The 23,843-nt window shown below is 46.7% G+C and overlaps 1 protein-coding gene and 1 long non-coding RNA gene across 3 annotated transcripts in view; one reads left to right on the top strand and one right to left on the bottom strand.

Annotated features, from left to right (window-relative positions):
* The first annotated feature begins 860 nt into the window (after positions 1 to 860).
* The window catches only part of EHF (ETS homologous factor), a 37,094-nt gene continuing 14,111 nt past the window's right edge, over positions 861 to 23,843 (top strand). Inside the window, exons 1-2 of one of the 2 annotated variants that reach the window (XM_015251769.3) lie at positions 861 to 1,000; positions 21,294 to 21,393. In XM_015251769.3, coding sequence (XP_015107255.1) covers positions 21,297 to 21,393 — 97 coding nt within the window. In that variant the 5' untranslated portion in view covers positions 861 to 1,000; positions 21,294 to 21,296. Of the gene's footprint in view, positions 1,001 to 20,574; positions 20,595 to 21,293; positions 21,394 to 23,843 lie in introns of those variants that run through there. The other variant, XM_072969774.1, reaches the window with a different exon arrangement.
* Positions 15,914 to 19,722, bottom strand: LOC140698761 (uncharacterized). Its single transcript, XR_012076661.1, has 3 exons — positions 19,628 to 19,722; positions 17,012 to 17,526; positions 15,914 to 16,779 (listed from the first exon to the last, which is right to left on the bottom strand). It is a non-coding gene; the product is annotated as an uncharacterized lncRNA (long non-coding RNA).

Below are 23,843 nucleotides of genomic sequence, written 5' to 3' on the forward strand. Positions count from 1 at the left end.
CAGTTTCAGCATCTTGGTCTTTTCCTCTCTAGCTCCTCTAGGGAGTGTCGACTTAAAGTAAAAAAGACCATAGAAGTGTCAAGAGAGGTGAAGACTCTGAGTAATCCGCCAGCTAGATCGCTTTTGCAGTGCTGAGAGCTGACTGTTCTACCTGGACAACTCAGAGCAGATCCTTCCTCCCAGGAACCCCTCACCCCACCCCTTCACATTTTCCAAAGCTCTTCTTACCTGGGGCCAGGAGGGGTGGGCTTTTCAAAGTCCATTGAAATTGCCAAGAGTCACTGTCAAGGAGGTAATCATGGTGCCTGGAGAGAGAACCTGTGTTCCCAGCTACCTGGCCGGGAGCCTCTTAAGAACCTGGAGCCTGTACAGTCAGGGCAAAAGCAGAGGGGTGCCAAAGCAAAGGGGACTAAATACAGATCTATACATGAGACGGATGTTTAAGAGTGCCCCCACTCCCTATACCACCATCTACTCCAGATTTGAATGTTGGCTCACTTTGTTTTGAACATTTCTCCCTTCCTGATGGTGTCTTTGGGGAGCCAGCATGGTGCTCGTCACCTGAAAACAGCCTCTAAGCTGAAAAGAACAGTCACCACCAAGTCAATTCCTCATCCATTAACAGGTTGTCTCTCTGTTCTCTGAGACAGGCATAACCTGGTTAGACCTGTTTTGTTTGAACACCAACGTGTGAGTTGGCCAAATGCAAATGAGCAAATGTTTGTAATCCTTTATTTTATTTTTTTAAAGGGCTCGGCAGCCAATCAGAAGAGGGGGAAGTGACTTAGGGAATTCCCGGTTGGTGGCTTATTGCTTAACATCCTACAAAATGATTTAAAATTATTGTCATATGCATTTATCTTCACTCTGATGAGGGCTCAGACGTGATAACACTCCTGGTTCCCTCTCCCCGTAGGAGCTGGCGTGAGTGCTGCTCGCTGCCTTCCCTCCATTAGCCACAGCTATTGGATTTCCCACCCAGAATCTTTAGGTAAATGAGGTAAGTCTTTATTCTTAAACCTTCTTTTGAATCTGGAATTCAAATACCCAAGTGGAAAGAGAAGCCTGCCTTGAATCAGACAGATGAAAATAAAACAGACTCCCTGAGGCGGCTGGCAGGAAGTGAAGCTCGCCTCACCTGTGCTTACCTCACTAGCTTGTTTTAGGATTTTATCTTGGAGCGCAGCAGCGCTACTTTGGGTGTTATCTGTGCGTTCCCTGCATGGAGTCTGGACTTCCAATCACTGTGAATTTAAAAGCCTCCTGATTTCCCTCTATTTCTGTGATAAAGCCATTTCTCTGGATGGAATTCTGAAATTCTGTAAGCTAGGGAGAGGTGACCCTGATGGAGCTCAGTGTAGAACTGATCAGCTCAATGGCTGTTGGGGCTCAGAGCAAACGTTCTCACTTTCTAGAGATGTCTTCTATCGGTAATTTTTCTGACTCAGTGTAGGGAAAGGCAGATTCATCTTCAGTATATATTCTGGAAAATGGTTGGAAACAGGCAAGGGTGTATATATCCAAACTGAAAAAAGTGGTGAGGCAGCCCAGGTAGGCAAGGGTGTTGGGAGAGCTGCATGTCTCTGTCCAGAAAACAAAAAACAAAAACAATTTTGGCAAAGAGTTTTGCCATATCACCAGGGGACAAACTAACCCTTTGCTTGTTCCATAATGGGATACTGTGACCAGACAGGCAGACGTGACTCAGCAGCACCAAATGCCTTCTAAGACAGGGATTCTTTTGGTTTTGTTTGGACACCATGGAGAAGTGTTGGCCTCAATGTGGACAGAACTGGAAACGGTGGGGAATTAACCTTCTTGTTGGTAAATGACAACGCTGAATCAGGAAAATGACATTTTCACCATCTGTCTTTGCCAAGATTTAGGACCCTCCTAGGACTGCAGGAGCCTGTGTCTTGTTAAGATGAAGCTGTGAGTCTGAGCTCCCAGACGTGGCTCTCTGCACTGACCTTAGTAACAGGGAGAAAGTGAGTGAGTGTTTGGATTGAGAACTTTCAATGGAAGTTGTAATTCAGGAGTGGATTCTGTAGGCATGGCTGCGAGGATGTGTTCAGATAAAGCCTTTTACTACATCACTGGGTAGTTGGGGATCATGAGTGGCCGTGCGCTAACTCCACTGAGGGATTCCTTTGTCTTCAAGGGAAGAGTTGATTTCCAACCGGAGGGATGAAGTCATGTTATTAGGAAGAACTTCATGTGTAAGAGATGCTATTGTGAAAGGCTCTTAAGAGATTTTAAGAATGGCTTTAATAGCTGCATTTGGAGTTTGCAGAAGGCTCCAATGAGACCTAGAATTCTGAGACTATGAAATAACTCCTCAGTTTCATCTGATAATCTGAAGTCGCGTAGGATCACATTATTTCTACACCATCACTAGTGGCTTATATAGTTAGATTTAAAAAAAAATAGGAACGTGAAATGAGGGTCATTTGGAAGTGTGTGATTTGAAAGAGTAATAAATATAATGGAGATAATCCTTCTCCATGTTTCCAGAGTATTTTGTGGAAGCATTTTAAAAGAAAGTAACTTTGGGGGAACAACTGTGCTGTAAGTTCTCTTGCGTGACTGTTCAAGATGGCGGGTGTTAGTCAAGGGCCTTTGGAGGATGATTGTGGGTAGGGTGATGCCTTTGATCCAGGCCTCATACATAGGAAAGATCTTAAATTCAATTATATTTATTCTTTTGGGTTAAAAAGTATCTATTTGTTAAATTCAGACAACACTCTTGATTTTTTTTTTCCATGTTTTAATATATTGTGAGCTCCCCCAAATGGAAATGCCTTGGGCCTTTCCGGACCTCTGAGCAATCCTACATTCACACGCATGATTCCACATTTATGCTCCCATTAATCTTCCAGCTTACCCAGATCCTCTTTCAATACCTTTTTGATAACTTGAAAGGCTGAGACAAAATGGAAACTGAACGGTTAAAATATTTACTCAGTTGCATTCAATTAGCTAATTGGAAACTGAAAGGAACTAGTATCAGGTCCTAGACCTAGAATGTGAGTGCTTTGGGTCAAAGTTCACTTCTAGGAAGTAGAATTAATTAATTAATTTGTGGGGAGAGGTGTATTTATTTATTTAAATGGTACTGGGGATTGAACCCAGGACCTCGTGCATGCTAAGCGTGCACTGTACCACTCAGCTATACCCTCCCGCCTAGGAAGTAGAACTTAGCTTTCTAGAATCTTGTGATGTTTTATTTCCTCCTCATCCTCACCTTCCCCCAAATTAGGGTTAGTACTGGGTTATGTCCTTTAGACCGTCTTGCTTTTCTGAAAACACAGTGTAGGAACCCTGTTTAATGTCCCAGCCATAGAGGTTAATACAAATCATTAAAAAGTGGTTCAGTCTTTTACCCTTCCTCCAGATGGAGTCCTCCCTAGGTCCTTTTGAACAGAAGTGACTTTCAAAGACCTCTGGGAGATGGGAATGGGGTGGATACCAAGAACGCCGTGGGAGAACTTGCTAATGCACTTGAGAAGCAATGCCACGGTTTGAAGGAACCAAGTGTAAAGTTGGAACGTGACTTTCAGTGACACTTTTGCTTCTGTTTCAGCCCATTTCTCTCGTGCAGATCGATCCCTGGTGGAATTGAAGGGACTGTCGTTTCTGTTGTAGGTGGGGCCCTGGTCGGGACGCACCGGCTCCACTGCAGCCTTGGTGTCTGAGACCGTGTTCTTGCCCAGGCCCTGTCACTGGGTAACTGACGAGAGCAGGGCTTTCAGCCTGGGTGAGACAAGCGGGCTCTGCGCTGGGGATTGTCATCCCCAGAGAGTGGCAGGAAGGCTATCGTACCACGCAGGGTTCTCTTAAATCTGTTGCTGAATAACTGAAGAGACAGGGAAGATAATAAACTTTATTAAATGTTTTCTTATCTAGTTTCTCATAATATGATTTTAAATAATATGATTTGTTCTGAGGAAAAGCAATTGTGCTCTTATTAGACATATGTGACTATCACGTTTATTTAAACTGGTCAGGGTTTTAAAGGGCCAGACGTGCAGGAAATACATTAGTGCAGTGGGGTAGAATATTCCCCACAGCAGCTCATGTTAGCATGGGGCATGTATTCAAGCCCAGTGGCTTTGATGTCAGGAAGCTGAGATGTGCTGGAGTAGAAATTTCCATGAATCCCTCAGAGTTATTTGATAAAACATTTATTGGACTTCAGAGGGGGGAATGGAAAGATATTTCTTTAAGACCCTTCCCTGACAGATTCAGACTCATGTTTTGAATGATTGGATCACAGTGTGGACAAGGCAGAGTGTAGGAAGGCCCCACGACTAGCAGTCCGGAGACCTGGTTTTTTAGTCCCAGCAAAGCTGTGTGCCCAGAGCAACAACACCACCTCTCTGGGCTTTGGTTTCCTCATCTAGACAAAAGAGTCTGATCACCTGTGAGATCCACTTTGGTCCTCCTTCAGATTCTGATGACTGGGGGAAACCAGCTATGCTTAGAGGTCAGCAGGTTTAGCTCAAGTCTGTGAAAGCTGAGAATGGGGTTGAGAGATGCCCTCGTAAGGATAAGACAGGAAAGAAGATCAGTAGGAGCCCTTAAATGGCTTCCTTGGGGGTCTTCAGAATTTTGGGTATGCCTGGTGGAGGTACTAAGGCTGGACAGCTGGAGCCTTTACTGGGGTGTTTGAGACTGTTCCCATGACAACATCCCAACTTTATCAGTTGCTTCATGTATCCCAAGTTGGTGCGAGTGTAGAAGTGGAGGAAGCTGACTGTTCTGTGACCACAGGGAGCAGTCGGTGTACACGGATAGGCACCCTAATGCCGTCGTCTATAAAACACCAAAGCAGCCTTCTTAAAAGTGAACATTCAGGCCCCCATGGAGTTTACTCAGTTTGTGTGGTGCTGATCAGCTTGCTTGATTGATTGCCCGTGAATTATTGGGTAGGTTGGTTGGACGTGGACTCTCTTCTCCTAGAGAAAGACCCAAGGGGTAATCAGATGGGAACTGTGTCTGACCCAGCCACTGGGCGGCCAACCAGGAGGCCAGTCTTCCCAGAGGGCCTGGGCCTGAATCTGGAGCAACTAGAGCTTGCAAATAGGGTCAAGCAGGATGGTCCATTTAAAGAGGCTCCCAGGGTTTTAATTGGCCTTGTTTTAAAAGAGACACTCTGTAAACTACTCCTTTGAAAATTGATTTCACCAGCACCTAACCATATTCTGTCTTCGGTTTGTTTCATGGGGCTGAGCGCCTTGTTCTGGCTCACTGGATTTACATTATCTCTTCTTTTCCAGTTTAGGCCCACAGCTAGGCCCTTAGAGCCTCCTTCCTTTCCCTTCTTAGAAGGATGTTCGTTGTTTTTAAGGATATCTGCCTATTTATTTGAAATGTGGCCAGCCTAGGTGCATTCTAAACGTGCCTTCTGATAAAAACAAAGCCCAAAATGCCTACTGTAATACTTTGATTATTGACCTAATAGATAACCTCAATTAACATAACAGCACATTTTTTACTTTTGGAGGACCTTGTCTAGATGCAGACTTTCTTTGATGTCGTAATTGTGGTGACCTTAACGATTTCACATTCTGTCATTTCCCCTTCAGTCTACGTTGTGGGCACAGGATAAGCAGTCTTGGGAGCTGGGCCTTGATTGGTCCAATTTTGGATCTGAGAAATTTTAGGCAGCCTGCCAGCCCTTTCTTGGCCTGATGCAAATTTCTGTTGAGCCTTTTTTGGAATATGAAGAGGGTCTCCTACTTTTTATAAATGACAGTGGAGCTTAGGGGATATGACTGTCTCATAGAGATTATTTTGGAGTCCCTCTTAGGAAACTTAAAAAAAAATGCCTACAGTAGGGTTAATGATATATTCTGGTGGATGAAGTAAGTGGGGTCTGAAAGATGAAGATTATTTCAGCCCTGTCTTCATGGTGACTAGTGACAAGACTTGTTTTCTTTGCAATGGACTTTAGATTTGGCCCACATTCAGCCTCTGTCTCAGTTAGAAAATCAGACAGCGCCTAGCTTACCTTTCACCTGTCTTATTAACACCACTGGCCAGAGGCTGTGGGTTGAGGAATGCTGATGAAAAGTAGACTTTGGCTGCTTTTGTATCTGAAGGGGCAGGAGGCTGTGAGTCGTTGTTGCCTGGAAGCAGCTGAAATGTGGTGCAAAGAACATCGAATTTAGAGTCAGAACATCTGGGTTCGAATTCGACTTTGCCACCGAGAAACTGAGTGACTTTGGGCGAATTATGTAAGCTTGAGAATATAAGTTTACTCATCTGGAAGATGGGGTTAATAACATCTACACAGGCTGCTGTAAGGATTAAATTAGACAAAGAATCTGAAAGCACCTGGATAAATGCTTGTGAGCAAACATTCAGTAATTTGTGGAATGGAATTGGAGGCTCAGTCCTCAGCATGGGTGTTTTCAGTGAGTCTCTACTGAGATGGAGTGGATGAATAATTGTGAGATTTTGTTTTTCAAAATGATCATTGGTTGTTTCTGTACTGTGACCTGGGGAAAGAAATGCACTGGGGTTTTCAGTGGGGAAGGTGGGCAGCAGAGAGATGGGACGAACCATGTTAACGGGAGGACCTCCAAGTTGAGCCTTGTCTTGAGCTGGCTGCCAGCCACAACCCATCGGGGTTCCAAGGAAGACCTGGGGTAGGTACCTAGCACGTTTTTATCCTGTCTTGATGCCTGGCACGTAGGGGCCTCCGGAAGAAACTGATTCCCACCCACCACCCCTGGCAGTTCACATGACTAACGGCAACTTTATACATATTGCCCACTCCTTACAATCTTGAGTGTCTCCAGGTATCTGCTGGCCCCTGCAGCTAAGACATTAATTACTCTGGGTGTTCTAGGGGCTTTCAAAAAAAAAATCCTACTTACTTATTTTGCCAAAGCACTCTGGGGTCTGCCTCCTGTAAATTGTTCAAAGGAGGCTTCTAGCCATGTTGAAGTTGGCTATTTGAGGCTACTTGAATCGAACAAGCAGTCCTGGCTGTAAAATAGCAAGGTTTTTCTAACCTGAGATCCAAGGACCCTCTGGGTGTCCACAGAGAGAAATCAGGGTTTGTGAACGTGGCTGTGAAAAAAATTACATTTTCATTTTTGGCAATCTAACTAAAATCAATGTTTTCTTTCAATATGAATGTAGGGAAAATTCCACGGTAGCAGTAGCTGTAACTGATTGTCACCAAGAGAAATTACAGACATTGTCCCATCACACTACACCCATTACAGATGTCTCAAAATGTCAGGAGTCATCACTACTTTGATTTCATGGAGGTTATTGGACCTGCACCAGATACTCTTGGTTGACGCAGTCATAAAGGAGCACGTATATTATTATGATACCACACATTTATTTTTTAAAGTATTTTGATAATTATACTGCAATATAAATTTCCTTTCTAATCTTATTATTTTACTTTGTTGTTTTAAAAGCATTATTTTGAGAAGGGGTCTATAAGCCTCAGTAAATGCAAAATAAGTCCATGGTGTAAAAAGAAGGCTAAGAACCCCTAATGTGTAGCCCTTGCTCACGCAGGGCTAAGGAAATGACTTCTGAACAGCAGCCGTGAATACATGGTCTCTGGCAAAATGGGATATATTTTCTTCCCACCCATATTTCTTGTGTATGGGTAGCTTTGGGACCTTGGCATAATAATAATAATAACAATAATATTGCCAAGAATTGCTAACGTTTGTTGAGTGCCTGCTGTAAGCCAGGTGCTATTACTGGCATGTTCAGTGTCATATTTTGTTCAATCCTCCCAACTACTTAAGAGCCCGTTCATGAGGCAAAGACAGACAAGACTGTCCCCTTGCCTTCCATGGTGACAGAACATAGGTGCAGGTGAAGGCAAACTTGGGACTGACCCCCGGGACAGGGCCGGAGTTGAGGGGCTGCAGCCTGTGCAGTCACGCAGGGCCCAGCACTTACAAACAATCTGTGCTTGGTTTAATGCTCTGCCGTCGCTGTCTTGAAATTCTTAATACATTTGGAACCAGGGGCTTCACGTTTTCCTTTTGCACTGAGCCCTGCAAATCATGTGGCTGGGCCTGCCTCTGGATGTGATGAAACTGTTCAAACGAGTCACAACTCCTGCTGCCCGGTGGCTGGGAGCTGACCTTGGGTGGAAAGCTGAGTGCTGGCGAGGAGGGAGGCTCTGGTTTTTGAGTCGGTGAACTTGATCATTTTGTTTGAGCGGCAAAGATTTCCTCCGAAGCACCTGGAGGAACGGCTGCAGCTGCATAACCAGCTGGAAGGGATTTGATTCCTCAGAAAACCTTCCTGGGAAGGGGTCGCTTGTCTTGCTGATGGATATTTTCATTTGCTGCTTCCCAGAGGGTTTATGACACAGGCCCACGAGCTGGGAGAAGCAGAGCAAAGTGTGTTCTGGAAGGACAAATGAGACCTGGTGTGCCCAGAGTCTATCTTTTTTTGTAGGAAGGCGCTTAAAGGGAACTCAGCTGTCTTGTCTATTGTCATTTAATGATTGTACAAAAGAAAACCCCACTTCTTCGAAAGAGGAGACCCTCTAATTCGTGAGAAAATTCAGATACTATTTGTTTCTTAAGTCGCGAAGATGATACTGGGATGAGCCTAGTGGAGTTCTGTCTGGGTTTTACAGCTACATTTTTACAAACTGTTCCAAGGTCATAGGCATGGTGGAACTTTCCTGGATTTATGTCTGGGAGTGATGGGATTCAGGCTCTCAGAATGCGCATCCACAGTCTTCCCCTCATCTGTGTGATGTCCACAACACGGCAGGTCTGTCATCAGCACCTGCGTGTGACGACTCGGAAGACACTGGACGCTTTTCCAAAGGAGGCACAATTTCCCCTTAATTTTTCAACAGTTTTTTTTCCCCCTTGTTATTATGACCACTCTTTTATCATGGCTAATAAGTCTGAGGTGGCTTCAAGCAGCCAAGCCCGACTCCTGAGTCAATCTCGGGCTTTCAGCAGGAAGCCAGACTGAAGTTTTGACAGATGGCTTTGAGTGTTCGTGAACTGGTGCTTCTGTAGTAGCATCCGCACTGATGGACACTAAAGAGAACTTTCATATTAGGGCAAAAGGATGCTTAGTGTGCCTCCTGCTCACACTTAGGGAAAAAAATGATGGGAGCTGTACTTAAAGGATCTCAAATTCAAAAATGAAAGTATGCAACCCTCAGAGACATCCTCCTCCTCTTTACAAACACAAGGATCCATTTTCAAAGAAGAAAGAATTGTATTGCACTTTTCTTCTACACCCCAATACATTTATTATTAATACAGCCAGTTTGTTTACTCGCTCTGTGTCTTTGGGTAAGTTGCTTAACTTCTCTGTGCCTCCTTATTTCTAAAATGGGGATAATATTAGTACCAATGTCGGGGCTATTGCAAGAATTGAATGAGATAATTCCTAACACATCATAAACAGTTGACGAATATAAACTCTTATCCCCTTCATAATTTTGGTTGTTGTTTTCTAATTATACAGTCTGTGAGATTCCAAATTGGTGGCTGTTTATCTTTCCTTGGCTGGAGCATCTTAGTTCTTTCTCTGGGAGGAAATCTGAATCTCGACATGGTCAAACCCATTGTCCCAGTCCTTCCCAACCCCTCCCTGGCTCACATCCCCACCTCTAACCTCCCTCCCTTCCCACATTCCTGCGTCCTCGGTCTTATTTATTTTTCAGTCAACTGAGGGTGGTGTTAAATCTTTTATTTTTCTGGCTGCCCAGTTTGTTTCCGAGGCGCTCCACTCCCTGCCCTGCTCATGACAAGAATGCTTGGGAATGCTCAGCCAGCCATATCCCTCCCCTGTCGGAACACCCTGTTCTTAACGCTCCTTGAAAAGCCGCATTTCCAAGACCTCCCCCCACTGCTGTGACTCCCTCACTGAGCCAGTGGTCTGGTGACAGCGAAGGCCCAGTGGCTGAGAGAAAGCTGACGAGGGGAGAGGTGGTCATCTTGGGGAACCTCGCGCTTCACCCATGTGTCCTAGGCTTTCTTCTCCAGGCTTAAAAAGAGATATTAAGAGGCTTCTCCTGACTGCGTGTGTTGAAGGCTGGGTGGTGATGCCATTGCTTAATTGGTATTGTCATGATCTCCATCTGAGTGATTTGCTTAGCTCTTTGTGGCCCTTTTTGACTTGAGCTCATCATGTGATATTGACAAACTGTTGAGAAGTGAGAGCATGATGATGCTTGAATTAATGCAGGCATCACGCTGGGGAAGTCCCAGGTCCTTCGTACCTGGGACCTGGGACTGCAAGTCACTTGGCATGACATGAGTGAGTCTCCACAGCTCACCTTGGAGGTAGGTGGAGCGAACCTCCTTTCGCTGGTTGGAGAGTTATGGTCCAGGGATCGGGGGTTTTCAAATCATGCTTGTTGCCTGGGGCTGGACCAAAGAACTGTCTGGGAGAGGCCAGACTGAGATTCAGGCACGCTGAGTCTCCGCTTTAGGAGGTAACCATAGACCACACCTACTCCCTGAACCATGTTGACTTTCGGAAGTCAACCATTTGGAAGAGTGTGGTTTGAGTTTTGATCCTATCCCGGCAGCCCCTTCTCTGCCCTCATTAATCGGATTCATGATCTTAACAGGGCTGGCTGGAGGCAGGCCATGTCATTCTGTGGCTCTTGGACACCCCTCAGCGCCCTTACAGAGCCAGCCAATGGAAAAGTACAGTGTCTTCTGGCTTCTTGGCCCTGTGAGCTCTGGCTGGCCTATTCGATACCACTTTTTCTTCTGAGGGAGTGGGAGGGTAGCATCCAAACTGAAAGTGCAGGGTTTTCTTTGGTTTTTATAGGAAAAACAAATTGGCATGAACGCTCAGTCAAACCAGCTCAGGCTGTTTGGGCAGATGCCTTTCTTTGCTTTTTTCTGTTTATTTTCCAACAAATCAATGCTTAAGTGCATTGTTATTGGAGCAGAGCAACAGGTGCAAAAAAATTACTCTGCTGCCAACGCAAATGAAAAGGTAGGGCTTATACCCTCTGGGAGGCATTCAGAAGATAACAGAAGCCCCTGCCAGCAACCGAATTAACAGCTCTGTTTACGGTGGGTTTTATGTTAACCTGCCCCTAACCCTCTGACGCATAAACACACCATTGTCTCCGGGAGAGACAGTCACCATCCAGACAACCAACTGCTTTATTCTGCCCTGAGTTGAGATTGGTTTTGGCTGAGGCTGCTCTGTAAAGCTCATGTCTGCCAACTTCACGTCTTAGTGAGGGTTTCCTGTGAAGGCAAGGGCGTGGGGTTGCTGAAGAGAAGAGGATCAGTCCTGTTTTTAAACTGAGTTGAAGTTCTTCCCAAGCTTGGTCATTTCCAAATGCCAGAGCAGGTTGCCAGGCTCTTGGCTCTCACTCCACTGCATCCCCATCAGGAGATGAAGGAGAGCAGAAGACTCTGGAAAGAGCCACCGTTGTTTTTGGAAGTGGTGTCCTCACCGAGTAGTCCAGTCGAGCAGGACAGCTTCTGTGTTTTGTCTACCGTTGTGTCCCCAGCACCCAGCACAGTACCTAGCACCTAGGAGATGGTCAATAAATACATATTAATCAGAGGGGATAAATGAATATTTATACTAGTGGGACAAACATTCCTTGATGATTGTTTCTCCCCACTGAAGGCTAAGACACCAAATTTCTTTGGTTATGAGGTCTAAAATCCAGAGTGGTTCTTTTGAAGCACTGATGGGGGTGGGATGGGGGAAGGGGTGACTCAGGCAGCCGTGAGGTTCTCCTGATGGAAGTGATCATCATAAAAATCCTCTGCAAATGCTATGTTCTGAGGTTGAGTTTGTTTGTTTGGTCTCCAGAGGCTCATACTTGTAAGGAGCTGAGCATTGTTGCATCCAACAGTTTGGTGGTACTGACCATTAGGAACCGCGTTAGTTCAAGTTAGCAAATCATATAGCCATAGAATCTCCGCAGACGAGGTGGAGATTGAGTTCTTGAACGTGCTGGCATGTTGTCTCTGACTCTACAAAGATTTCCTGGTGTTTATGGGTGTTTCTTTCAAGACTGGTATCTCCTGGAGTTCGGTATCTTGTGGGAATTGAGGGAAGGCCAGTAGATGAGTCTACGACCAGAAGTTCTCAGCTGTGAGGGGGCTTAAGGAGGTTCTTAAAAGGTTGAGGAGGTTCTTAAAAACGTAGATTCTGAATCAGAGGTCTGGATAGGACCCCAGGAAACCTCAAATTTAACTTCTCCTTGGGTGATGAAGGTGCAGGTGGTCTATAGACCAAATTTTGAGAAACACCTGTGTGGCCTCTTCAGCCCAGTGGGAAAATAAGCACCACAGACGTCACCCTGGATGCTCCATCCCTGTCCCCGCACTTCTCCAAAGACCTGCAGAGACCTGTGGTTGTAATAAGAAGTGAGGTCTGGAGTTTTTTGTCTTTGTTTTTTGGTTTTTTGGGGTTTTTTTTGCTATGTGTCTTTTATTTTATGGTTATTTGGTTGCAGAATAGAGACCAGGGTTAGAGGGGAGACAGATACTGAGGTTCAGGGTGGTGGGGAGTATGGTGAATTCTTCACTGCACTGCCAAACAGAGGTCCGGGATGACCTTCCTCGATGCAGCATGGTTCCGACTTCAGCTGCGACTGGAGAGGGACAGTGGGGCCCCTTCTGGCATCACCGTGAGAGAACTAGGCAACAACCACGTCAAGGAAGAGAGCAAGAATAGAATCTCTTAGTTCTTCTCTCAGAGATTGGAATAAACCTGTCTTCCAACCCTAACTCCACTATAAAATGTCTTTACATTCCAGTCCAACATGAGTGCAAGATTGTTTTTTTGTTTTGTTTTGTTTTTTAAAGATCTCTGGTGTCAATAGATTTTCAGGGGTCATTGAATGGTCTTTAGAGGGCTTGGGGCCCACAAAATACATGCAAAGCCAAGTGTAAACATGCATATTGGGGAGGAGAGAGCCCTAGTTTCTGTTTTGATCTCAAAAGACTCTGTAACCTTTTCTGATTCCAAGCTTGCTCTATTCTTAGTTTGTCATATCTGAGCGAGGTTGATAAAGGCTCCTGGGGCCATGTAAGAGAATCTTGCCCTTTGATCAGCTTTGGTGCCAGTGCATTGTCTGGATCAGGCACCCAGACTGATAAAGATCAGCATGATAGCTATAGTTCCAAATAGCTTACAGTCAGTAAAGTGTGTCTATAATGGTTCAACTCTGGGACTCCCAACATGGCATCACTGCTCATGAGAATGCTTGAAAACTCAGGAATAATGCTTCCAGTGTTGCCCCTGGGAACATGAAATGTCTGTTTCAAAACACATTACGAGGGTATGAAATTACCTGTGATGTAATCCTGAGAGGATCAAATACATTCCCCAAGCTTGATTCACATTTTGATTCATTGGGAAAATATGAATTATTGTCTGTGTTACATTCAGTTAGATTTCACATGTACTTGAATTTTCTTTTCCCCTTGCTGGGAGCAGTTCTTTTGAAATGACAGTCATATTGAAACAGGAAGTCAGTAAGCTGTTGCAACATCCTTCAGGCAAATGCTGTGAATTCACCTGCTGGTAACTTTGATTAAGGACCGAGAATGATCTGGATAGTGCTCTCATCACAAAAGTAATTATTCAAAATGTCTAACTGTTTCTCTGGCTTGAGGAGTAAAATTACCCACACAAGGCAGCCAGTCTGAGGCAGTTTGGGGATGATGTGGTTGAACAAATCAAGGAGCTGGGAAGAAGGCAGACGGTGGCTTTGACTCTCAATCCCCTGGGGCTGGGAACAGTGAATGCAGGCAAAGCCTTGCTTAAGATCTGCTCTGTGGCCCTGGTGGCTCCCAGTCTATCTTCACCCTCCCAGAGGGAGCAAACCCTACTTCTTGGCCTGAGGTCTAATTCCGATGAAGCACAAATAATTATGGACCAGTTTATTTCAAAAATAAAAAATAAAATAACTTTATTGAGGCATAGGAGTGTTTATATATGTATGGGTGTATGCATATATATTCATACACACATATATTTGTATGTGTGTGTGTGTGTGTGTGTGTATAAAAATTCTTTTTTAATGGCTAAGAGTATCATGGATAAAACTGACCCAGCTTTTGAACACTAACATATTTCTACCTGAGTATATTGTCAGTACCACAAAATGAAGGCAGCTTCCTATTATTTCATCCTGTAAAAAGCTCTTGGATATATACTGGGAAGAGAGATGGCTTCAGATTGCTCTGGCAAAGAGAGAAAAAGATCTTAATCAGGGTTCCCGAATGAGTGACTGGGCCAGAGAATTTTATAATCTTGGAGAAACTTGATAAATGTATGAGATCCCAGATGGCACAGGGAAAATGCTGTGACTGTGTATGGAATTGGGGAGGGGGTGAGGATGAGTTGGCGGCAACTTTCTTCTCTGGCAAAGCACCCCCTTCTCAGCAGAAAGTTCCGAGGGTTTGTGGCTAGACCATCTGAGTTTGAACTCTCTTCTGGCTCCAATTCTTGTGAAGCTGTGTGACTTTGGAGAAGTTACCCAACCTCTCTGGGCCCCAGATAAGCCATTTGTTAAATGACATAATGCCTTATAGAATGATTGTATTGACTGAGATAATGCATTTAAATCTATTAGTACAGAGCCAGCACATTTTAAATGTTCAGTAAGCCCTGGATACCCTAGTATGGTCATCATCATCATCATCATCATCATCATCATCATTTACAACATTGGTCCTACGTCTCAGTAGCTCTACCACAGAGCAGAAGACACACCTGGCTCCAGAAGATCAAGCCCAAGCTGGGCCACGTTGGTCCCTGCTGACAGTTCCTCTCTGTATGTTTGAGAAGAGAGACCGGTGGAGCAGTTGTTGGCCTTCTCTTAGGAGTCCCGAGACTGGGCAGACTCTCCTGGGTTCTGGGGTGCATGGCTCCAGCCCTTTGCCAGAGTCCCAGTGGTGCCTCCTTTTCCTCACTTTTCTGTCCCTGTGTGCTCAAGTCCCAGACCCCATTCTTCCAGTAACTGAGCATTCTGTGTGCTAAGGACCTGTAGGACAGAGAAATCCCCTGGCCACACTCTGCCAGGAGCTCCCGTTTCAGACAGGCTGCGCTCCTGTGCACCTGCAAACTGGCCATGGTGTGTGGGAACACGAGGCTGGGGCAGTAAGCCAGAGACTGCAGAGGTGTGTCCTCCCACTGCTCTTGGCAGCCTCGGGCAGCGTGTGTCCAGTGGGATGAAGAGGAGCAGGAGGGGTGCCTTCCAGTCCCTTGAGCAGGGACCATGCTCAGGGGGGCAGAGCATTGCTTCTGTGAGCAGGGGCTGAGAGATGCTGTTCATAGCTCAGCCTAATGGTGCGTCCACCCAGCAGCCCAGGATGGGGCTGGGGAGGCATGGGTCCAGCCCTTGGCTGGACTGTGCCAACTAGCTGGGATTGCTGCATATTGTGTGGGTGGCAGAAGTTAGAGGCCTTGCTTGACCTAAACTTGGCCCTCAATTTCCTCCTTGGAGATTCAGTAAAATAATAGTGACACCACCATAAATAAGTGATAATAATAATTATAAAAACCAGCTAACATTTACCAAGGGCTAACTCTGTGTCAAACACTTTCCCAAGCATTCTACAGGTAGCTCCTCATTTTGTCTTTCAATAACCTTTTTCATATCATCTTCATTCTAGAAATGAGGAAACTGAGGCCCAGAGAAGTTGAGTCACTTGTCTAAGCTTGACTCATTAGTGAATTGGCAAAGCCAAGATTTGAACCATGGTCATCTGACTCCAGAGCCTGAAGCTCCCAACCATGACCCTGTCCTGTCTCTGAAGTGTCGACCCTGACCCAAGAATGTCCCCAAAGCCAACCAACACAGCTGAGAGACACCTGTGGGCAGACTCCATGACAATAGCTAACACTTCTTGGGCACTTGGCATGTATGTGATAACAAATGAGAACTTTACAAACATTCTCATTGAAGCCACACATCAACTCCACTTTTTGTCACAGGGGGAAACCAAGGCTTTTGAGAGGACAAGTACGTCCTCAAGGTCAACACAGCCTGCCCAGGGGCAGAATCAAGATGTCAGCCCTCTCCATCTGAGTCATGGGCTCTGACTCTCAGGAGCTGCCCTCCAGAAACACAGCAGTGCTAGGCTGGGTTTAAGCTCCTCCCACCTTGAATATGTCCTTTCAGCCCAGATGTTAGTGAGCTTCCTTCTCCGTGGCTGGGCCTCACACGTTCCCTTTTTGTGCCCCTGAGTAGCAGCCCAAATGTGAGGCTCTTAAACTTGAGGGTCAGACCAAGCGCTTGGCTGGCCCCCTCCCCAATCCAGTGGTGCCCCCTGTGCGTGGTGGTCAAGCCAGTGCTTGATGAAGGCCTGGTAGAGCGGGCACAGAGGTGGTGGGTCGTCTCAGCGCATGGGTGGCCCAGAAGTGGTCCAGGGCCCTAGAACTGAGGGCACTGTGGGAACTCTGTTTAACCCCAGACTGCCCCATAACAAAGTGGGGAGCGAAGAGTGGCTCTGGCCACCCCAGTGCAGCGCAGTGTTGTTGCATTCAAAATGGGCTTCAGATTGGCCAAACCCAGACAGCCCATCGTTTGCTGGGGAGTGGCTGCCTCAGGTGGCATGGGGGCTGCTGGCAGGCCGGCATGGGGTCTTGTTGTACTGCAGTCCACTGGGTCGCACGCATGGCTCCTCCTCTTGAAACAAAAGAGCAGACTTTTGTCTTCCAAAGTGTTCATCGTAGAAACTGCTGTGCAAACAGTGACGTCTTGGGTGAATGTGGAAGTCTAGACAATCGAAGGGGGCACGGAGTTCCCTCGGATTGTTCCTATACATGAGGGGAGATAAGAGAAGGTAGATGGGAAAAAAAATCCCTGCATCACCCACACTACATTTCTCTCTTTGGGACTGAATTAAAATTTGCTTTTTTGCATGTGTGTGCAGTTTTTAATAGCCCAGGTAGCAATTTATGCTACATTCCCAGAATACATACCACGGGGAATCAGACGAAGGTGGGCCCGATACCCAGTGCATTTAAAAAAATTCTTGGAGGCTGTTACCTGGTATAACCAAGCAGTGTGCTGGGGCCTCACAGTCCCTTGTTTCATTCGCTCCTCCAGCAAGCCTAGGTGTTGGTACTAATGCCATGCCTGTTTCCCAGGAGAGGATATAGCAGCTCAGAAAGACTTGGGGACAGTCCCAGGTCGCCACACCAGCAAGATCAAAGCCTGAGCTGTGGCCTCCACAGGCTCTAACTTGACTGGGTCCTCACCTGAGGATGATTTGGCCCAGGGGATGTTTTCCTAGGGGTAGGGGGTGGGTGCTGCTAGAATCTAGTGGCTGGAGGCCAGAGATGCAGTTCTAAATGTCCTGTAATGCATGAGATGGCCCCGCCACATAGAACCATCCCCGCCCAAGATGTCAGTCATGCCGAGGCTAAGAAACTCTGCTTTTCACCCCTTGAGTTCCCCTCTTGGAGCTGGAGGTGAGGAGGGGTGGGTCCTGTTCCCAGCTTGCTTTTGGCTTGAAGGGTGGAATCATTCTTACTTAGGCTCTGAATTTACTTCTTCCAACCCTGGAAAAAGTAAAATGTGTCAGAGAAACACCTTGAGAACTGATCTTTAAAGAAAGGAAAAGAAACCGATTATAATTGAGGGCATGTATGTCGGCACTGGACTAGCAACTGGTAAATCCCTGATTTATTCATCCTTCCAAACAGCCCTTCAGCTTGGAGGACATCCACGTTCCTCGGACTCCCCCCTTGAAAGTAGCGAAGACTCAGGTTAACATACTCAAGGTCACATGGCTCGAAGATGGGGAGCCTGGATTCTAACCCAGGCCTCAAAGATTCCAAAGGCTCGACCTCTCACATCTTGATCCTTTTTTTTTTTTTTAAGGCAACAATAAAAGCTGTGCTGAAGGTAAAGTAGGGAGCTTAAAGAGGAGCATTAAATAATGCCCCTACTTTTTAATTGAAAGGATTGCTTTTTATACCCCATGAAGTGGTTGCCATGTACATTAGAAAGTCTAGATCAGTCTATGGGAGTGTGGGTGAGTTGGTTATAATAATGCATTTTTTTTTTTTGCAATTCTCCAGGCACATTTATTATTCATGATCTCATTTGATCTCCTCAACAGTCTCATGAGGCTGCTGGGGGCAAATGTCCTCATTTTACCACTGAAGAGTTGGGCCTCCGAGGTGGGTAGCACTTGGGGAGAGGCTTTCCGCTCTGCTAGCCCCGGGCCTCCTGTGCCCACCCCAGGCCACCGTCCCTGCAGCGCCACGCTGGGTTAAAGATACAGACCTTCTTTCCTCACCAGCCTGGGTGAGCTCGAGTGAACTCTGACTCACTGAGGAATAAGCCACATAAACTCTTTTATTGGGTGGTAACCATTTACTGGGCCCTGTAAAAAGGGCCCCTCGCTGCTTTCCCTCGGAAAAGGGGTGCGGGCAGGGAGTGTGCCCAGCCTCCTGGGGGGCCTGGTGGCAATGGAGAAGTTGTGACCTCATTGTCCTCAGGGCTTCTCTGTGGGTTGAGAGTGGTCCTGGATGCCTTGTGCTGAGAAATGTCTGCCTGGAGGAAAGGGGCTGGTGGGCATTTGGTATAAAGAGGAAAACGGGCTCCCGTGGTCCTACGACATTTATTAAATTCTTTTTTAGTAGCCACTAAGCTCTCTGCATGCACAGCTTTATTTGATTCCCACAGCCCTGTGGGTTTGGGTTGGTCCCATTTTCCAGGTAGGGAAAGTGAGGATCAGAAAGATTTTGGCTAGACAGACTTGGAACTTGCTTGAGGTCACGAGCAGAGGGTACTGAACTGAGCCCACCCATCCCCGACTCCAAAGCGGGGGTGCTCAGCCCTCACGCCGCTCTGCCATCTATTCTTTTGGGAAGTGGCAAGGCAAAGCCCTGAGCTCACTGAGGAGGTGGATCAGAGCTGGCCCCGGCAGGTCTGGCTTCCACTGAAATGGCCACTTTGAAATAGCCCTGCAGGCAAACCCTTGTGAGAGAATTTCAGGGAAGCCTCTCCTGCCCAACCCCGCCCCCCAGCCCCTTACCCCGAGCCCAGAGGGCAGATCTTTCTGTGCAGATGGGCTGGGCTCTGAGCTTCAGCCCTTTCAGGGTTAAACAGTAACCTTTCTACTGCTTGTGGTTGAGCAAATGCTGGCAAGGAACAAGCCCGGCCTTGAGCAAACAGGAGCTGGAGCCAGGCCCCTTCCCTCTCCCAGCCACCCCTCTGGGGACATGGAGGTTTTCTTTTGCCTTGAAGCCCCCCCATCTTATTTCTTAGCTTAGGGCAATTGCTCTAGAAAGCTTGAGATGAACGGGCTCAGTTCTTGTGAAAGAGAAGAAGGTTGCTTTTCCTTCTCTGAGAATGAGAATCAAGTTATTCTCCTAAAATGAACTCAAGAAGCAAACTATTTACCTTCTTTAAGTGTTTACATAGGGAAACTGAGGCCCAAGCTTGCTTCTGGTTCGAGATATCCAGGGAGGTAGTGGCTCTCCCCCCATAACACCTGCCATGCAGTCACGCCCCACTTGGTGTCAAGTGCTCCAAGTGTAGAAACTCATTTCATCTCCAACCAATACCCAAGGTAGGTATGAGGAGCTGTATTTTGCAGATGAGGAAACCAAGGTTCAGAGAGGCTAATGACTTATTTGACTTACTACTAACCTTAGCTGGTAAGTAAGTGGTAGACCTTGGAACTGACCCCAGCTCTTTCTGTTCTCGAAACTATATGGCCCCACCACATAGAACGCCACCCTGCCCTCTCCCCACCCTGTGCTCTGTTACCAAGTTCATCATTCTCACCGCATTTGTCCTCCGTCTCCTTTCTACTTAGGCTGGATTCAGGCCTCATTATTTGCCAAGCGACCATCATGATGATGTTAAAAATCATCATAAATGTTTCTGCGTAGCCTAGTTCAACTCTTCATCACTGCTTTATTCCCAGTCCCTAGAACTGTACCCAGCCCATTGAAGGGCTGATAAATATATGTTGGGTAAATGACTACATGAATGAATTTTTATGCCCTTCCTAGACCCCTCTTCTCCCCTCCCCCCAAGCCCTACATAGAACCAGAAGAGCAGTAGCTAAATTAGAGGGAAGGGTTCTGAGGGATGGAGCTACTTTGGTTGGGCAGTTTCCATCCTGGGGACATTGGTGACACCTGAGGATGCAAGGTTTCCCTAAAACAGGCAGAAACATTTCCATGATCTGCCACTATAAAGCCAGTCTCTTCTCCCCTCCCAAACATTCAGAAAGAGCAGGTTACCTTTAGAGGCCCTGGGGGTAATGCTCAGTTGCCTTCTGAAAACAGGCTGCTCATCCCTTGAATGACTGAACACACTTCTTGGGCTTTGAGTCTGAAAGGTGGAAGTGCAATTCCACTTCAAACAAAATTTCTTTGGCATTTTCACTTTCGTTAAAAAAAAAAAGCAGCTCGAGGGTAGGAACATTGGAGATACTGGAGGACTGAGGTGACTATTTCTGACATGTAAAATTTTCACATTGCTTAAAAAAATCCAGACAGGCCCAGGGAAGAAAGGCTCTTCTCCTGGGTCCTTTATTGAGACACTGAGCCCTCAGACTGAGGAAGTCACCTGCAAGTCAGCTTTGAAGCCCTGTGGTATTCTTCAGGTCTGTAAAAGGAGAGGAAACACTAGTCTGAATTCTTACCAGGAGGGAAGGGAAGAGGCAGTGTGTCTTAGCTGAGAAATCAGTTGATTCCTGATATTATCACGGAGCCAAATACTTGAGGAGCTCTGGGTCAGGTATGACTGAGGTCCTCCGAGCCCAGCCCAGCCCAGCCCAGCCCGGGACAGATGCCTGTGCTGAGGAAATTTACTGGGTGCCCAGGTGCGGAGCTGGCCAGGTGTGTTAGGACTTGTAACTGTCCGATTTCAGGTCAGAGTTCCTGCTAAGGTGCCAGCTCTGTTCTGCTACTGGTTTGGGTTTTCATCAATTGCAGTTCCACTTGAAACAAAAATCTCTTTGGTATTTCCACTTTTGTTTAAAAAAAAGTTAAAAAAACTGGCTACTGGCCAAACTCACCCAGTGAGCAGGAATTACATTTTCATTTTCATGCCTGATCAGAGATTATTCATTTATGAATGGGTGGCTATAAAAACTTGCCTCATGCATATGAAAATTGAACCTGGAAATTTTTAATTTCCAGTGAGTTTCGCTTTTACTGATAGGGCTTGGCAACATGCTTGGCAAGCAATGGATAAATAGACAAATTCCTTCTTCTGTCCTAAATTCAAGCTATGATCTGTACTCTCAAATGACATTTGTCCAAGAGGCACTGACTGGACGGGCTCTTTGATCCCCTTACAGATCATGATTCTGGAAGGAAGTGGTGTAATGAATCTCAACCCCAGCAACAACCTCCTCCACCAGCAGCCGGCCTGGACAGACAGCTACACCACGTGCAATGGTAAGGGGGCCGCGCAGGGTCGGTGTCCCTGCCCACGCGGACGCTTCCTTTGCTTTAATTAGGCTTCATTCCCCAACTTAATGAACAAGATAGATTTTAGTCAGCAGGGGTGTGGGGACCAGGGGAACTGGAGAAAACCTCACGCTGGAGGTTCCCACAGGGCCCTGGGGCTCCAGACAGAAGCCCATTTGAGACTCTGTTGTTTCCGCTCAATGTTCAAAGTTCTGGGTTGGCAGCCTGGCAGAGAGGGTGGTAGAAGATACTCGAAAGGGAAGCCGTCTTTAATGGCGTTGGCTGGGATATCAGGATAGGAGAGAGAGCTGTGAGCGTGGGTGTGGGCGCATGCACGTGTATTTTGTGCAGAATCATGGAAGTCAAGGAGGAGAGAGTTACAGCAGCTTAATCTTCCTATTTCACCTTCTGGTGACCTCCCTTTGTAAAGGGAGGGGAGATTTGTGAGGAGACCATGTGCCTGCCTTGGGCGCTTTAATCAAGAACCGATTAGAAGAGGGAGCGCCCGGTGGTGGGGCTTGTAGGTGGCTTAGTCATCAGGCCCGTGGCTCACTGTAGAAGCTGAACGGAATAACGTTGTTGCTGAATCAGGGTCCCCACACCCCACTGTGGAGGCATTCGGTTTAGGCGGATGGCAGTGCTCTGCATCGCAGGGAGCTCGGGCCTTCCCCCACCCACGTCCACTGCTGATCTCCTAAGAGACCCTCGTCTTCCCTTGAAAGATGGAGATGGGCAGTGGGTGAGCACGGGCCGAGAAGCAGGAGCTGGGGGCAGAGTGGAAGGGTTGTGTTTGCCAACAAGCAGCTGATCCACGTGCAGCTCCGCCTTTCGGTTTGGAGCCCCAGCCAAACATGGTGGAAAGCGTGAATAGGTGACTTCTCTTCCTAGATCATCTGTCCCACCAAACTGCTGCCTTTTCTGGGCAGTGGCCTTCCCCATGGGAGGCCTCAGATCCCCTGTGGGGACCTCAGAGAATGATTCCAAACAGGGCAGGCAAGTTCTCCAGACTGGGAAGTCTTTTGCATTCCCAGGCTCCCAGGCCCCCTTGATTAACGCAGCATTCCTCCTGTTTGCTCTGGAGCATGTGTGCTCAGCAGGGAATAGAATTAAAATATTACTTTTACGGGGAGGGTGTAGCTCAGTGGTAGAGTGTGTGCTTAGCATGCACGAGGTCCTGGGTTCAGTCCCCAGTACCTCTATTAAACAAACAAACAAACAAACCTAATTGCCAACCACCCCCCTCAAATAATTAGAAAAAATACTACTTTTCCTCTCTAACTTCCAGAGCCCCAAAGAAGTTCCAGCTCCTGGTCATGACTGATGGGGTAGGGGAGGCACTGAACTCAGGATTTTCGGTGCTTCTCCTGAACTTCAGGAATCTGATGAGTCACCTGGTTTATGGGGAGTTTCCCCTGGTCAACTTCAGACAAAATTCTCTGGTTTTCCCGAGTCCTGGCAGGATGCACTCTCGGGAACTAGCCTCTAATCTGGATCATGTGACGCTGAGAGAAGAAATTACTCCAGGCTTGGTGTTGGGTTATTGAGAGTTGTTGCCTCTTGTTTGCTAACCCAGAGCTACAGTCATAACAACATAGTTATTTTAGAAATGAAAGAACAAAGATTTGGTGAGCTGTGAAAGCTACATCCCATCCTTAAACAGCTGCATAGATGAGAGATCAGAAAAATCGGGAAGAAATAGAGACATCTGGTCTATACTCTCTGTGTTGGTATATTTGGGAATATTTCTATGTAATTAAATTTTGGGACTAGATTCTTCCAGTCCTTGCCCTTTTCCCCTCCACTTTTGGCTTCCCCTTCAGGGCAGGAGCTGAGCATTTAGGGCTGCTTTTGTGTGGCCATGAGGTAGGAGGAGTAAGGCACATGATGTAAGTGGCAGGTACCACCTGGGGTAGTCACCTTCGTGTCCACATGACCTTGACCTCCTGCTCTTAGAGCTGCTGAGGTCTGGAAGCAGTGGATGGATTCAAAGGGGGTGAGCAAGATAGGACCGGATTGGAAACAGCCCCCCTTCAGCCTCTCCTCTAGGGGGTGTTGTGGGCGGGGCCATGGGCATTATGAGAATCAAAACTCTTGCCGCTCTGTTGCTCCTTGTCACTCAGACTGTATCCAGCAGCCAGCATCATCACTATCCCGTGGAAGCTTGTTAGGAATGCAGAAACTCAGGCCTCACCCCAGATCTATGGAATCAGAATCCGCATTTGAACAACATTCCCTGGTGATTCATAATCACGTTAGAGTTTGAGAAGTACTGATCAAGCATGACCTTGAAGAAAACTTTAGGGGCAGTTTCTTACATTATCCTCTATTGATCTGTCCTGGAGATTTGTGGGAATATCTCTGTGTCATGTTCAGTAGACTTTCCCCTACTTCAGCTTGGTGGGCTGGAAGAGGGTCCTCCCTTTTTCCCTGCCTCTCAC

The sequence above is a fragment of the Vicugna pacos genome, chromosome 10 (genome assembly GCF_048564905.1).
Source record: "Vicugna pacos chromosome 10, VicPac4, whole genome shotgun sequence".
NCBI lineage: Eukaryota > Metazoa > Chordata > Mammalia > Artiodactyla > Camelidae > Vicugna > Vicugna pacos.